General features: G+C 38.2%; 1 protein-coding gene across 1 annotated transcript in view; it reads left to right on the top strand.

The window, feature by feature from the left end:
* Nucleotides 1-1,114: 1,114 nt before the first annotated feature.
* LOC104628866 (macrophage mannose receptor 1-like) overlaps nucleotides 1,115-17,275 on the top strand; it is a 38,242-nt gene continuing 22,081 nt past the window's right edge. Inside the window, exons 1-9 of the mRNA XM_010297581.1 lie at nucleotides 1,115-1,262; nucleotides 2,747-2,904; nucleotides 9,384-9,497; nucleotides 9,840-9,955; nucleotides 11,244-11,392; nucleotides 12,964-13,163; nucleotides 13,640-13,764; nucleotides 14,978-15,065; nucleotides 15,993-16,137. Of these exons, the coding sequence (XP_010295883.1) occupies nucleotides 1,115-1,262; nucleotides 2,747-2,904; nucleotides 9,384-9,497; nucleotides 9,840-9,955; nucleotides 11,244-11,392; nucleotides 12,964-13,163; nucleotides 13,640-13,764; nucleotides 14,978-15,065; nucleotides 15,993-16,137 (1,243 nt within the window). The remainder of the gene's footprint in view (nucleotides 1,263-2,746; nucleotides 2,905-9,383; nucleotides 9,498-9,839; nucleotides 9,956-11,243; nucleotides 11,393-12,963; nucleotides 13,164-13,639; nucleotides 13,765-14,977; nucleotides 15,066-15,992; nucleotides 16,138-17,275) is intronic.

The following is a 17,275-nucleotide window of genomic DNA, read 5'->3' as shown; positions in this document are numbered from 1 at the left end:
GGGCTTCATCCATCATAGCAGTCTCTCAGGACAGGGGAGATGGTGTGTGGTGTCTGGAACCAGGACAACACCTCACTCCTTGGAAGTAGATTATTTCATAGTTTAATGCCTTCTCCAAAGACCATGAACTGACTGTGCTGCACTGTTTTTGTAAAAGTGAATGTTTCTGAAAGGCAAATAGTCCTGAAGGAAAGCAGGCTTCTCACATATGGCACACTCACTGCAACAGACTCTTTTGAAAGCATTCTTTTCAGAGGAGTAAAATTGGAACAACTAAAGAAGCCTTTTAAGGCAGTTTATGGCAGTATCAAATTACCCTTATTCACCACTGAGATGAGAACACCATGTATTGCAGTGCCTAGAAAATCTTGTCTGCATCAGAACTCTGCTGCAATAAGTGAAAGAAAAAAAAGTCTATCTTTGTGCCAAACAATTCACAGTCTCATGATAAAACAAAGGAAGAAGGGGTACGATGAGATGAGTATTGTCATAGTAGCCGAGCTTTTGTTGGCAACACCCACAAAGGAGAACTTTAGAGAGGAACATGAAGAAGAATAAAGAAGTGCATTCTGGATGTTTACACAGAAGTCCAACATGTGATATGGCACAAACGTGGTCCAGTGCATGTCTGAGTGGCTTATTTACAAGTGGCTGGGGGAAAAAAACAAACCCGTGGTATTTACCCAGCTTTAGAGATGATTGCAAAACTATGTGACAGCATTTCTTCTTCAGAGGAGAAAATGTTATGTAGGAAGAGGCTCCACAGAGCCAGACATAGCTCTTGGCCATTTCTGATTTGTATGGCTTATTTAGATGACTTTGATGTAATAATTTTGTTACAGAATGCTGTTTATTTTTCGTATTACGATGGTGTGAGCCCACCACAGTAGGAGCTCTGGCTGTGGATAAGGCTCTGCTGTGCTAGGTGCTCAATAAACACAGACAGAAAGATTTTAACAGATAACTAAACAAAAAAGAAATTAGAGAGCATGGATGGCTATAGCTAAGGAGGGAATGAGAGCAAGATGGGCAGCGGAATTGGAACAGGTTTCAATTTTGGTTGAGAAGAGTTTAAAGGAGGGTACTGAGGTGTGATGTTGGGGGACTTCTGAACATGAAGAGTAGTGTGGAAGAAGAGATAAAAGTGCCTGTTTGGACAGTATGGATGAGCTATGAAGGTGGATCATACTTAGGTATAATAAAGATGGGAGATACAAGACGGAAAGAGAAAGGAGAGAGAGTTGACTCCATTAAAGTGACAGGCTGGTGATTTTTGCAGCAGCTTGTTTAGTCAAAATGGGAAGCCTCCATGTTCCTGTAACTAGGAGATGGGAGAAGTGTTACAGGATAGTTTTAAGTTTTGCAGGTATCTAGGAAAACCTCCATCTGAAATGTGTTAATCAGAAAGGATTGCCTTGGGGACAATGACTTTTAACTCTTTTACAGGCACTTCTGTTGCTAGTGACAGCAGCAACAGAAAAGAAACAGTTCCAGTTCCATTGAGAGACCCACTCCTGCAGCTAATGTCTTTTTGGATGGACTCACTGTCCCATTTTTAATTTCTATGGGTAATTTCACCATCAGGTTGACTTATCAGTCTGCATAAAGGAAGACTTACAGAAGAAGGCAAAAACTATGATAACAATCTGAACAGGGAAAACCTCTGAGTTCTGTACATGGATTGTAGAAATGCAAAGTCATAAGCGTTGAAAAAAATTGTTGAAAAGTAGTCTCCCTATCATTTGTGAAAAATGCTCATTATGGGTTAGTTCTAGCAACCAAGTAGTTCATACTCTGGAAAGACTGCTATCTAAAGAAAGGACTGTGCTTGTAGTTGGTCAGTGTGATCTAGGTCATAGTGCTGTGGACAAAAGGAAACACCTGCTGCCTTTAATATAGACTGGATGACAGACTATAAATAAATAATTAAATAATAATTTAAAAATTGCCAATTGCACTGAACAAAGTCATAAAATCGGTTCTAGAGAGAAATACCCTTTGATGATGATGGAGCTCAGACTGATTATAAATGCCCAAATTTTTAATCCTCCTTATTGAAATAGTTTATTCAGAGCAAAGCTAGGTCTGAACATTATAGTAGCAATGTGTTAGAGTGGAGGATTTTAAGCACAGACAAATAAACCTCTAAGGAACAGCTGCTGTAAAGTAACATCCTTTGTCAGTCCTGCACTTTCCTTCCAGACAAAAACCAGCAGTTAACTCCATTAACTGTAAACTGAAAAAAGTCCAACAGCTACATGAATTTCATTTTGCTCTGAAATGAAATAAAGTATAGGAACACATGTAATGGGAAAACTTGCAAGTATTCTGGTTGTCAGCTCTAAAAGACAACACTGGGTATCTAAGCATTAGAAAAGAGGGCACTTCTTCACTATAGTAGAGGAAGGAGGAAAGGGTGACATAGCATTTTATTTAGATGTTTATTCATATCTTGTTACAAGAGTTCTGTGCTGGAAAAAAAGAATGAACCTAGTTGTGCTGCAGCATAATTCAACAGAGTATTTTGGCTGTCACTCTTTTTGTATTGCCACTACAGTGAGTGACCTTTCCTGATGACTGGAGTCATCATATGAGGAACGGTCTGCCCTCCTTATGAAACAGGGAGCCTTAATTTCCTGTGACCGCCTTTTAAACTTCCTGAGAATAAATTATTTTCTGTTCCATGGATATAAAGTTCACATCATATAAAAGGACTGTTATTAACCTTGTTAATCATATGTTTTAGAGCCAACTGATGAGCTGTGGATTGGGTTGAATGACCTCAAGGTTCAGATGTATTTTGAATGGAGCGATGGGACACCTGTCACCTACACCAAGTGGCTTCGTGGAGAACCCACTCATGCAAACAACAGGCAAGAGGACTGTGTTGTTATGAAGGGAAAGGTAAAGTCATGTAACTATTGACTTAATTATCTTATAATTTCATTTATTATTTGGGCTTTTTTCTATGCAAGAGCACAAAAGTAGGACATATTACTGTATGAAGCAGCCTATTTTAGAGTCTTATAGGTGTTACTTTTCTGAGGAAGGATCCCTGTTCAAGGTTGCCGGAAAGTTGTTTTTGTTGTCTTCTCAGAGAAGCAGGCAAACGATGGCTTTCCTTGAAAGTCCCCCAAGGTCCATATTTCTGGATTTCAGTTTGTGCATGTGGGCTTTTTTTAAGAACCTTTCAATTACACTTTAAAGCATGCTAACATATAAATGCTTTTCTTCAGGAAGCTACAAAGACATTTTGGATATGTTTGGATTTTTTCTGCTTTGACTGAATATGGGATATACACCTACCTTAAAGAATTGCAGTAGCAATTTTTAATGTTAGAGAGAAATACTATCTTTAGAAGAAAATAGAAATCTTCATTTTCTTCTTCTAGACAAAGTTATAAATCTCGGGTCTAGGTGGATTAGATGTTATGCTTGTATCTGCACTGCACATGAAAAGTTGTAAGAAAAGTAGTTAGAAATGGCAAAAAGTAGTTAGCAATGGCAAAAAGTAGTTAGCAATGACACTAGTGGAAGCTTTTACAGAGTGACTGTATACCTATAGTTAAAAGGCTGCTTTGAAAAGGCTGCCTTTTGGAATATGGCAATGATTGATGACCAGGGTGTACTACAAGAACTGAGATAATACCTGGTATAAAAGTCAGTCTGTGTGTGATGTTGCAAAATGGTATTTTTTCACCTTTGCGATAATTAAAAATACTGAATTAGAATCATAGAATAGAATCGTAGATTAGTTTGGGTTGGAAGGGACCTTCATCTAGTCCAACCCCCCCTTGCAATGAGCATGGACTTACTACCTCCTTCAGGGTCTACCTGTTTTACCAGGAGGAAAAGAAGTATTTACCCATACCAAAGACGTTTTCTTATTTTGCAAAATTAAAACTAAAATTTTTTCCCCAATTGACCTGAACACTATACAGAGCTTGCCTCATAGGGCAAGCCTGCACTCAAGCCCCAATAGGCCTAGTTTTCTAACTTGCTTCACGTGGGTGCCATCATCAACAGCAACAGTGGCATGTATACATGCAGCTGGTTCATCATTCTGGTGCACAAACACTCAAGTTCAGAAATTGAGACTGAGTGCAGAGGGAAAGGGCTGAACCAGCTCTGCAGTAGGAAGAAGCTGTAGGGGACATAGAAGAGTAAGCAGGTGAAGCACTAGAAGAAATAGGGACCACATTATCAGTTCCAAGAAGGAATGAGAAAGAGAACTAGAACAGCATTCTTGGGAGAGCAGAACTGCAGTAATATCCATGGAAGAGGCAAGCCTGTGGAGAATATAGCATATTATTCTCCCAAAATTGAGCAGAGCTATGTGTGTTTGTGGAGGTGTTCTCTGGCCAGGCCAAAGTTCAGATCTACAGTTTCATTGCTGTATGAACTCATCAGGGAGAAGGAACTTCATGTGTAGTCAGATGTGTCTGGAAGGTTAGAATTTGATGTGTATTTTAGTGAAGAATTTTGCACTGGTCAGAAGCACTGTATTAGTGGACATGTTCTGGTGAGAAGAGTGTAAATGTGTATTTCTTCCATGGCAACCAGGCCATGGTGCATTATGGTAATTGAACAGTTTTTTAAGGGTGTGAGGGTGTTTGTGCTCCATTGTCTGTGCAGTGGCTATGCCAGTGCTGGTTGAGGATGTAGTAGATGCTTTGCCTAACAGAATTACAGGGTCAGACAGTGGAAGGAAGCTGAATGCTCAGATGTGAGGGTCAGTTTGTTGAGGTTGTAAATGGCAGTTGCTTCAAGGACTTTTATACTGGTCAAGGCTGGAGAACTTTCTCAAGAACAAGAGGTTTGCAAGGTGGCTGGCCTTTGTGCATGTGCGTGGTGAGTTGCAAGGAACACATAGTTGAGGTTTTGTCTCATCTGCCATCCTGTGCCCTTTAGCTACCCTCATCTGTTGGTGCGAACTTTGGGGTTTTATGGTATTTTACATGGAAGTGTTGGTGCAGGAAGTATTAGAGGAGGTTAGAGGCTAACAATAATTTAATAATTTGGCTGGTACTTTAAAAAAAGTACTGAGAGTACTAAGATTGCTCTTGATATTCATAGTTCCTTGATGCAATCTTTTTTTTATTTATCTTTTTTTACAGTCTTTTAGAACATGTAGGGCAGCTTAAATGTATTGGTAAAGCCATGATCTTTATCAGAATGACTTGACTGCTTTCAGACCAAGAGTTTCAAGAAAAAACACCAAGGGGCAGAATTTGTTTTGTGGCGCTCTGAGCATCTGGATGGCATTTTCTGTCTAAGCCAAGTGTTGTAGAATTTCAGGGAACTTGGATTCAGGTTAAAAATCTCTGTGTACAGAGGCTGAGATCCACTAGATTCTAATTTTGTGCAAACTTAGCAAATCACTTCTTGTGATAGTTTGAATTTGAGCACCTGTTGCATTTCTTTAGGGAAGAGACAGCTACCTCAGTTTGTGTTACAAGATTAGAGGAAAGACACATCTTGTTACTTCCGTAAGACTTTGGGAGAAAGGCAAGGCAGGGAGAGGTTGCAACTAGTCCTATCAGTATCCTCTGGTGGAGGGCAGGAAGAGCATAGTCCGGAGTGAATTCATGCCACTCTGCAGTGCCAAGCCCTGAAAGAACTATGGTTGGTTTGCCTGATGTTTTTCCCCCATTCCATGTGGCCATTCATGAAACCTACTGGATAAGGAAACGGATGGCAAAATAGGAGTCATTCCTATTTACGTCCTCACCCTCGCCTTGTATGGTCATTGAAGTCTTGACATGTATGCCCAGACTGAACTGTTGGAACATACAAGCAGCTCAGTTACAAGGAGGGAAGAATAGTTATAGATAATACAGCAGCGTGTGATTGCTTCTATGTGTCTAGTCAGATCTGTTGACAGAAGATGACCTAAGATTATACAAGCAAGCTAACATTTGTTTGGGTATTAAAATGAAATTAATTCAATGGCCAGCGTCTCAAAGCATTAAGATTTGGACTCACTTGTCATGTCCTATGTGCTATGCTAAAAGTGGCAGCACTGAGTGCAGCCAGATAACCCATGATCGTTGCTCAGAAGTAGAGTTTCTGATGGCAGGCTGTCATGCTTAATACTATGGTCAAGAACCAGCTGAAAATACTGGTTCAAGCTGCTGGGCCTTGACTTCGGGAAGGGAGGAAGCAGAAGACTCCATCCTCTGGTAGACCAAGCCTTCTCTTCCTTCACCTAACACAATGTCAGTACAGAAGGATCTTGGGGTCTGTATATGTATTTGAGACTTGTATCTAAACGCCAGAGGACCTTTTAATTCCAACAGCAATAGATAGATATATTTATGGCTGCAGCTATAAATAAAAGTAGCAGCCTGCTGTTCCATTCTGCTGGTTTAGAAGAGCTGTTATCCCTTCACTTGTATCAGAGCTCAAAAGCAATACGGAAAGCATGATGTAGGTTTTGGCTGAAGAAATAAAGGGGATTTTGATTTGTGAAAAAGAAATCTGAAAAAGAGCAAAAGTCTTCAAGTATACAGAGGTTGCAATCAATTCTTCCAGTTGTTTATTTAGTAAAAAAAAGAACGAGCTACTTAGGGTGGGGTTTTTGTGTTGTTAAGAGCAGGTTAGCTGGAAGCCAGCAAGGATATTTGAAATAAATTACTTCCTCTCTCACTGTGAGGCATTGAAATAGAGGATGCTTAGAGGTCTTCCAACTAAGTATTTCTTTGGTTCTCGGAGAGTGTGAACTGTTTTGAAAGTGTTCCATACCCGCTGCTTTATGAGGCTGGTCTCTCTGCTGCTCATATACATAGCAGCAGATCAGCTCTTTCGTAACAGGTGAGGAGTCACCAGCCAAGCATAATAGCCCAGCTTGCCGGGCCAGAGCCTGTGCAGCCAGAGCCTCTCCCACTGTCCCCAGTGAGGGAGCAGGGCAGGTGGGGCAGGCAGCTGGGGGAAGACTGGAGCCCACATCGGGGATGATGAGGCAGGTCCAAGGTAAAGCCAAGTAGCTGAGTCAGGTTCAGGTCTGGAGAGCGTAACCAGGGTCAGACACAATCCAGTGATTGCTAGGCGAGACCATACTGACAAGGCAAGTCCAAGATCAAGCCAGGAAGACAGTCCAAAGGTCCAGGGTCTAGATCAACAAGGCCCATAGCCAGGTACAGACATTGCTGGAGCTGGAGAGAAGTACTTCTTTTACAGCATGGACAGGGATTGAAGGCCCAGGTCTGAACTTAAGTGGAGCCCGTGGGCAGGCAGGTGGGTGGAGGCCCCGAGTGAAGATGGTGGGGGCCATTTGGGTCTATTGCTGCCCTCAGGCCACTAATGGAAAGTTAGAAATGAATTAGTAAGGCATGCAACAATGCCATCAAAAAGGACTTCTGTTTATAACATGCTTGTTCATTGTGTTATGATTTTTGTCTATCTTTCATTGAATTTGGTGGTCATAGGTGCAGTTTTATTTGAATTCCTCCTTCAGTACATTGTTTTTAATTTTTATTTTAGTTTAACTCTGTACCTTTTGGACAGTAATGCAAATTAATGTGATACAAATTTGATAAGCTGTAAAGAAGCTACCGTTTGTCCAGTTTACTATTTTGAAAGGGTAGCTGTTGATATATACTGTCCTTTAGTTTTTCTACTATTCTTTTTGATGGGAAGACTCTTTTGCTTTCTATACCAAGTAGTAAGTCAGACTGGAAATGTTTCTTTCAAGGATAAATTTTCAGGGCTTGATGCTTGCCATCAGACCAGGTTTTCCCTTGGGTTCAAAAGTCAGTAATTTCTGTTGTGAGAGTTACATATTAAAAAAACACAACACATTTTAGCTATATACAGACTTTTCATACGTGGCTTTTGTGTGGAAAACTAATTTTATTGTGTGTTCTTCTGAACTCTTTCAAAATACCTATCTATTAAATAGTTTACCTTAGTAGGAAAAGTAACTTCAGAGTCCATGGAAGTTTCACTAGGCCAGTATCTCTTGGGATCAGCCATCAACTGACCAAACAAAGTATAATTATAAGTTGACTTTCCCTGGTTTTTGTTGAGGTTTGTCTACTTAAGTACACATATGGTTTCATTGCTGGTTATTTTGGGTTGTTCACTCCTTGGCTGAAGTACTCTGAATCCATCGTTTATTTTTATGGAACAAAACCTGCCTCTGTCTATGAAACCACCTTCTTTTTAAAGGAAGTGTTTGGGTTTAGTTAATGAGGAAGTAGGAGAACAGAGGGATATTTGCAAAAGGCAGCTGATAAGACATGGTAAGAAGTCCCTAGAAATTACTGCATGAATTTCCCAGAAGACACAATTAAGGGAAGACAGCAAAGGATCTTCCTGCAACTAGAGAGCCAAAGCTTCAGAGTAAGTTTTCCCACGTTAAAGAGGTCTAAAGGTTGTGAAAGTTGTGATGATTTCTTCCAGGCTGAGAAGGTCAGAATTTTAGGTGGTTATCTGAAATGCCTACCAGCCCAGTGAGACTGAGAAAGAAATGGTAGGAGATGATGAGACAGCCACCAATGGACTTCCGTTGTGGTCAGCACAGGACAAAGAAGATACAAGCGCCAGCTGAACACCCTAGGGATCTTCATTGCTGTAGGCGGTAGTGTTGAGCTTTGGGAGAGTGTTTGCTGGAAGTGGTGTTTGTTGAGGTTCTTGAGGACTTTGCATATTGTGGCACAAGGGATTGTGTATTACCATGATCATTATTTTACATTTGTGAGGAGAGGGAAGGAAAAAAAACCTGGGAAAAAAAAAGAAAGAAATTGCCACCAACTGCTATGATTTTGCTTTTACAGAAGTGGAGTCTTTAAGGCACAGGCAAGAGAGTGCTTTGCACAGGGGTTTCTCTTCCTCTCCCAATACTTTAGTTCATCTGTTGAACTAAAATATAGCAGGAACATGGTGTGAGGTTCCTTACTTTAAGTACAGCTCCCACTGAAAGTCATTGTTTCTTCTGAGAATCTGTAGTATGAGGGGTAACACTGTTAATTCTAACTTTGAAAAGGAACTTTTTGCATCTTCAAAGTTTTATAAAAGTATTAACTAAGGAATGTAGTCTTCTGGTTTTTTTCTGTTGTGACTGGATTTCTGCAGGGAGAGGAGACATCTCCCTTTCCTCCTGCATGCTTATTAAATCAGTAGTCTTTGTAAAGATGGTGTATTGCTGTCACCTGAAAGGGTTCTCTTTTCAGAAGGGTGAAAAATCAAGTAAGGTGTAAGTCAATGGTGAATCAGCCCCAGTAGAAGTGAGGTTGTAATGAGGTTGGAATTAAGTACTGAACTTAGATGTAGGTTTTACTTCTTTTAAAGCTAGCAAAAAAGAATTAAATACTTAAAAACATAATGCACCTTTTTTGAAGACTAAATCCCACTTGACTGTGATGTTCTGTTCTTATGTTCAGGATGGATTTTGGGCAGACCATTCTTGTGAAAAGAAAATTGGCTACATCTGTAAAAGGAAACCCGTGTCAGAAGCTCCTACAGAAGAGGAAACTATTGAGATGGGCTGCCAGAGAGTAAGTGAAGAAAAAGCTGTCTGATCTGAATAGGCTGCTGGGAATTATTAAGAGGAGAAAATGCCACCTAGGTGACAGATAAAGCAGGAAAAATGGGTTCTGTTTTGTCATCCTCTGAACAGTTGGCCTTTCTATGGCAGATGAGATAGGTAATTATATGTGAAAAATTGTTTTGTAAAACAAAATTTTTAAAAGCTTTGATCCCACCTGTTTCCAGTCTGGCTTTTTCACTTAGACAGTTAGCCTACAGTGGTATAAATCAGTGTGTTTTGTTTTTTTTTTTTTTTTAAGAAGTTTAGACAAGCTGCAACATATGTAATCACTTAATGTTTATTTTGACAGGGTTGGAAAAGACATGGTTTTTATTGTTACTTCATTGGAAATACATTTGTATCATTTTCTCAAGCAAATCAAACCTGTGAAAGGCATCAGGCCTTTTTAGCAACTATTGAAGACAGGTATGTAAAAGACAACTTTTATGAGGGGATCACATGAGGATTTAACATCTAGCATCATCTGAATATCAAAATAAAGACCCTGATCTGGACAAAAATCTTGCATGAGAGGACAGCTATCAGTAGATATAGAACTTCTCACAGTCTTTGCATGTATATTCAAATACAGGAATTCAGTTTATAGTAAAAATAGGTAATGGCTGTGAAGTCAGTATTGATGTAGATGGTTATGTAAAGGAAAAAAATAGAATTATGTTTTTTGTTTCCTTAATTGCAGTGGCTTGAGGATGAGTTTTACTTGAGTGAGGGATGCAGAATCCCATTTTGATGATTAAATAAGGAGATATGGCTCTGAATTCTTTTGAAAAGTTAGTTCAAATAAGCAAGAGCATATCATTTTCACCTATCTGGTCTTAGGATTGAGCTACTTTTAAAGAAATTAAGTACAAACCAAAATGATAATAGAAGTTCTTGGTACCTGAAAATGCATCACAATTCAGCCAGGGTTCAGTGTGTGCTAAACTTCTGAACAACTGGTGTACATTATTGAATGTGGAATACTGGGAAAATGAAAGTTAGGGTTAAGAAACAAAGCTTATTTTGCTTGTAGTTGACTTGATGTTTTACACTTTCTCTTATTTATTTCTATATAATTTAAATAGATACATCTAGTGTGAAAACTCTATCTGTCATGAATGGTAGCCCTCTAAATGTATGTAGCACTGCAGCTGTCATAAAAATGGTTTAACTTTAATATGGTCTTCAGAGTATACTTGGTTAAGTGGAGACTTCTTTTATTTGCTTTGATTTCTTAAGAGCTGTTTGTTTAAACACGATAATGAACTATGACAGTCTTCATGTCTACATAGGTTTGTTTCCCAAACTTCTCTACCTCTGTGTATTTCTTCAATAATGCTGAGATTCCTTTTCCAGTTTTGGATTTGCCTAAAACAAGAAGTCATTAAAATACAAGGGTACTAGAAACTCTGAAAAAATACAGTGGTATAACACATAAGTCCTGTCAGGTTTCTTCTTTTCCACCAATTTCATGTCAGTCTGTGATTATGTCACTTTCTTTACTGGAGATCCGAAGGGAAGGCAGAACACTCTGGTATTGAAACTTACAAAATACCTGTTATATAATGTTTTGTTATGTGCTTTGTTCAAGTAAATCCACCCAAGCTATGCTTTCAAGAAGGTACAGCAGTAATTCTGAGAAAATAACAGCTTTTTACAACTTTTAGGAAGAAATTTAACAGTATTAATTTAATGGTGGTGTTCTTTTGAACAGATACGAACAAGCCTATCTGACTAGCCTGGTTGGGCTGAGAACAGAAAGATATTTTTGGATTGGACTTTCAGATGTAGAAGAAAAGGGAACGTTCAAGTGGGCTAACGGTGAATCTGTCTTATTTACACACTGGAATTCCGAAATGCCTGGTACGTATGGCTCTATACTGTTTAATGAGTCCAGTGCCCGAAATACATTGATCACTACTTGAATTTTTTTACTTCATTAATTAGCCCTTGTTTGATATTATAATGACTACTTGTTCTCAAATATATCTGGCTGCTTTCTCAAGCATGCAATACTGCTGCTAACTTTCTGCTTACTGCTGAAATGAGTTTTTAACATGAGCTTGAGAAGAAACTTTAAATTGAGATCAAGTTTGTGATTTATGTCTTTTCTGGGAAAACCTGTGTCTGTAGTACTCCAGAAGAGCAATCTCTGCAGGCATATTGCATCCTGTGTGTGAGTCCTGCCTGTTCAGCCATATCTCATAGTACACTTTCTCACTGCATGTTCTGAGTTGTGCGAGGTAACAGCATGCATGAAGCATCTCTAGTCCTAGAGAAAATGGGATTGAAGGGAGAGACAAGAGGGCCAAGGGAATATTTGTGTTTAATCTTTTTTAGTTAATATCTCTGCTAGGTTAATTGTGATTTCCTTATGTACTAAGTTTTGTTGATGAAAACATTGCCATTTTTTTCTGTTCTAATAAAATTATAGGGGTGGGAGGTGATTTTATTTCTGACATGATCACATCAGAAAGAGGATGTGAGCCTTTAAGGTTCTGGTGCTATGCATTTGCCTTTCGGGAGGTCCTCTGATTCTCTTTAATTTCAGTGCTTAAATGCTGATTTGAATGTGTCAGATGGAGTGGTAAGGCCATGTAGAACATGAAGCCAATACTAGGACTACATATAGCAAGTTCGTTTTTGAAAATCATAGTCAAATTAGACAAATTTGAGAAACAAGCTCTAATCACATCTTCAGTTTTAGAGGAGAATTTGTTGGATAGCAAATTATGATGTTGCTAGAGTCAGCCACTGGAGGTGATTTGATGTGAGGCACAATTCAGTATCTCGGGTGTGGATGAAACACACTTTTTTTCCTTTTTTTTTTTTTTTCCCCATGAATTAGAATCATAGAATCACAGAATGGTTTGGGTTGGAAGCGACATTTAAAGATCATTTTGTCCCTACCCCCTGCCATGGGTAGGGACATCTTGCACTAGATCAGGTTGCTCAAAGCCCCATTCAACCTGACCTTGAACTTTCCCACTGATGAGGCACCCACAACTTCTGTGGGCAACCTGTTCCAGTGTCTCACCACCCTCACAGTAAAAAAATTTCTCTCTTCCATCCAATCTAAACCTACTCTTTTTCATCTTAGAATTGAAATGTTGCACCTTGGCCTGTCACTACCAGCCCTGGTAAAGTCTTTCTCCATCTTCCTTAAAAGCCCCCATTATTGAATGGCTGTGATAAGGTCTCCCTGCAGCCTTTTCTTCTCCAGGTTGAGCAAGCCTACTCCTGCAGCCTTTCTTCTTAGGAGAGATGTTCCAGCCCTCTGATGATTTTTGTAGCCCTCCTCTGGACCCACTCTAACGTTAGAAACATTTTTGACTCTGTACAAAGACTTAATTTCTGTCAGAATAGAATATGAAGTTTTCTTAATTCTTATGATCCCCTAAATACTGCTTTTGTGCATTCCTGTTTACAACCAGGAAGAAAGCCGGGCTGCGTTGCCATGAGGACTGGAATTGCAGGTGGATTATGGGATGTAGTGAAATGTGAAGAAAAGGCAAAGTTCCTATGCAAAGTGTGGGCAGAGGGAGTGACACTTCCACCTGTTCCTACAACAACTCCTATTCCCCGGTGTCCAGAAGGTTGGGACTCAAATAGTCGTATTAGCTTCTGTTTCAAAGTAAGTATGTTGCTTATTTCGCATTAAACTAGTTTCCATTTGCTGCACATATATGCAATAAAAATTGGTATACATATTTATTACCGTTTCATAAGCTTATTTACAGATTATATGTAGAGGTCTTGTTCACTTCTATTGAAATGCTCATGGTTTTGTTTACTCTGTTAAAGTCTGATTTTCAGGTTTGATCTTCTGATCCTAATTTCCCATTCTTTTAAGATTAAAAGTGCCTCTCTCCTAGTTGTTGTCTTGCAGCAGATACTCCTGTCAGCAATGCAGTTTGCTAACTTGCCTTAAAGACACTCATACTAAACCTGTATTTCACAGAGGTGAACACTCATAAACGCTATATTTAAAGTTTCTGTAATATCCACAGAACAAGTTAATTGTAAATGAATTGCTTTTGAGTGGCTGATGTTTCTTGATCATGTGGTCTATATGGTCTATTCTGTCTGATTGCAAAATGCTCTCTTTAGCCTTTTTCAAGAGGAGAGCAAAAGAAAACATGGCTTGAATCTCAAGAGTTTTGTCGAGCTATAGGAGGAGATCTGGCCTCCATTAATGGTAAAGAAGAACAGTATGTGATATGGCGTTCCATTGCGTGAGTATCTGTAGCGTGGTAAACCAATCAATTTAATTAGCCTTTTGATCTTTCTAAAGCATTTAATTTTAGGTGTATATTTTTACTTCAGTATAAGCCAGTCTGGATTCCTTATCTGTATCACACACATAGCAAAACAGCAGAGCTGATCAAATAGTAGGAGTTTTATGACTAGTGGCAATCACCCCCGAAGCTAATGCTAAAATGAGATTGGCAAGACACCTACTTGAGGCAACATTTATCATCTGATGTAAAAATATTTACTGTGGTTTTGTGGATGTTATAAAATTACCACAGATACCAGTTGTTTTCACATAAGCAAGTGCACAAATAAAGATAACAGTCATGATACAAATCTGATCAATATGTTGATTGATTGTCACTTTTATGAACTAATTAGAAAGCAGAAGCAACTGCAGATTAATTTTTTCCTACACAGGGAATATAAATAAGGTTGGTAAGTCCCTGAAATGTAAAAAGCAGGTGTGATGTCATTTCTGATTGAGATCAAATACTCTTAAAAATGTAACACTTGCCATATGATCTAAATTGACTGGGCTCAATGAACTTGTACATCCTTGTCTAACTAGGAAGCAAGACTAAAACATGGCAGCACTGCAAAATGCTACAACCATACTAGAATCCCAGCCACATACTTATAGTAAGGAAGAAATCTCAGATGCTGCATTACCACAAATTGACTCAGTAAATTCAGATAAATCAGTAAAGTCTGTCTGCTTGCAGACAAGAATTAGTTTAAGGTGCTATTTTTTAAAGGTGATTCAACTGCAGCGATTAACTGTATGTTTGGAAACAGTAAGTGCCTTTACAGAGAAAATGGAGGATTGATAAATAGAGCAATAGTAGCTATTGAACCATTATCCAAAAGTATTAAGCCACCGTATTTTCAGGATTTGGACTGGATATGGACATTTCTTGGTCAGTATTTCAATCTGTCTTAGTTAATGTATAGTGATAACAGCTAGAAGTGGTTGCATTTTAATTAATTTCCACCCTGGTTGTTATTGTTTCTAACAGCTTTAAGGATTATTTTTAGAAAAGCTTATTAACTGTTGTGAATGATAGGTTAGTAAAAATACTGTAATGCTCCTATTACTTTTGGGTTTATGTTTAACATTCTTATAAATGGGACATTTATTACTTTTTTTTTTTTCCCTGTTTTGTTGGGGTTTTTTTCTTTTTTTTTTTTTAGGAACAGTGGCTATTACCACCAGCATTTCTGGATGGGCTTATATTACTTGAATCCTGATGATGGCTTTGTTTGGAGTGATGGATCTCCAGTGAGTAATTTAATTTTCCACAGCTGTTATTTTGCATTCCCTGTGCTTCTCAAGTGTGTGTGGTGTATGTGTTTCTGTGTATTTTTATGCTCGATCATAACCCTTTACTGTATGATGCTCTCTTTAGGAAAGCTTATGAATAGCACTTTCATGGCTTGATTGTTTTGGCTGAAGCGTACTGATGTTTGATAAGAAAACGTGTATTGAATCAACAAGAAAATTAAATTCATGTGCACTAAAAGGATGTTCTTATAAATGCAAAGATTTTTTGAGAAAAATAATCATATATTTAGAAATTCTTTTCTTTGCTACTTACATCTTTATCTGAAATGGCCTACATTCCATAGAGCTGAAGGCAGTTGTTTTATGCCAGTGTGAATTGACTGTACTTTAGACTAAAATATAAAACTGTAGAAACAAAAGCGGTTTTGGAGATGCGGGTGTATTTCACGCAAGGTTGGTCAAAATATATTGATGGAATTTTACCATACAGAAAACTGAAATTGGAATTTATACAGGAAAATTAGAATAGCAGTAATATTTTTCTGAGAAGAACACCACATTTTTGTTGTGTCTCAATAATGTCCTACTATTTTACTCATAGAGGATATTTACTTAATTTGGTATCAACATGTAGCATGCCCCATCATTCTTATTAGATGAATTTTACAGAATTTAGGTCCTACAAGAAATGTCAATATTATTCCAAGTGTGATCAGAAACAACTGTTATCTAAGCTGCAGTCCAGTTACAATCTGGAAAAAAGTTTGAAATGTCAGCATTTGCACAGGGACAGTCTGGTTTCCTCTAAGTTTTTTAAAATGACACTAGGAACAAGTTGTAGGTCTGGTTTGATGCTGTCTCCTCCCTTTCTCCATTATTTTCTTTCTATATAACAGAATCTTGACAAAACCTTTTCTGTCATAGGTGAGGTATGAAAATTGGGGGTTTGGAGAACCCAATAATTATCAAGGAATTGAACTTTGTGCAGAGATCAGTGGTGATTCCAGCATGCTTTGGAATGACAGGCACTGTGATTATCTATATGGATGGATTTGCCAGATAAGAAAAGGTATCACTTACTCCTGTGTATTAGTATAATATGAAAAGATTCTCAGTTGATTTTTTATTAACTTCAAGAAATAAAAAAATTCAAAACCTGTTTTTTTCAGAAAGGTTCCCTGTGGAATGTGAAATATCAAAGTAGTATAAGGATTTCCATGTCTTTGATACATTTAAAGATACGGAGTCTTTGGTGCCCTGCTGGGACTTCTTAATGATCTTTCTCTATGATTTCAGGAAGGGAAATGTGATACTTGAAAAATAGGAAATGTTACTTTGAATATTCACATTCACTTTTGACTTTTCATTTAGAGAAGTTCATGCCTTCTTTAAGTAATCCTATTTTGGAATTTTTTTTTTCTTTGAGTTTCAAGTTATTAGAAAATAGTTTGCAAATCAGTTCACACACTTGAATTTTTATGTGTGAAAGCTCCCTCCTTTACTTGGCTCAGGTACTGTTTTGTCAGCTAATTGAATCTGTAGTTGCAAGATGGAGCCTCGTTTCGAGACGCTTTATTTTACTTTGAGTTTTATATTCACTTGTTGGTTTCTTGCTAAATTCTCTTGAGATCTGAATTTGGATGCTTTTTATTTTCTGAAGACATCAAGACAAAATTTATAATTCAGGGAAATCTTGATTTCCACAAGCAATGCATCTGTCTAAGTTTGAGTATTTTAGAAAGTGCTCATTTAAACATTTTACTACATTCTTACATTGGGAGTTGGGGGGGGCAAAATAAACATGCTGCATTAGATTATTGACAATAAAATACCAGGTCTGCTTTATATTGGTAAAATATATATATAGCCTACATATAGGAAGATAATTTCTTATTAAATGCCGGTATCTGTGAGATTGTCTTTTACCACAAAATAAATTGGTAAGCCTATAAAGACAGAGACCTCCTGTATTAGAAATTGTTTTCCTGAGATGCTAAAATACCATCCAGGATTACATCTCCTGGGAATGGAGGAGGGAATTCTTTAGTCTGATGTCTTCTTTTCAGAAAGGACCAATTAATTTTTTAGGATCTTTTCCAGTGAGATTTTATCTAGGGAACTTTTTAAGATCCAGGTAGAAGTTCTTCTCAACCAGAGAAGGATGGAAGGAACCTCACTCTGTAGTAGCTAGGGCACGCCGGAAGAAG

Source organism: Phaethon lepturus, unplaced genomic scaffold (assembly GCF_000687285.1).
Source record: "Phaethon lepturus isolate BGI_N335 unplaced genomic scaffold, ASM68728v1 scaffold2502, whole genome shotgun sequence".
NCBI classification, from domain to species: Eukaryota; Metazoa; Chordata; class Aves; order Phaethontiformes; family Phaethontidae; genus Phaethon; species Phaethon lepturus.
Note: the sequence above shows the minus strand (reverse complement) of the source record. Positions and strands in the feature narration are given on the sequence as shown.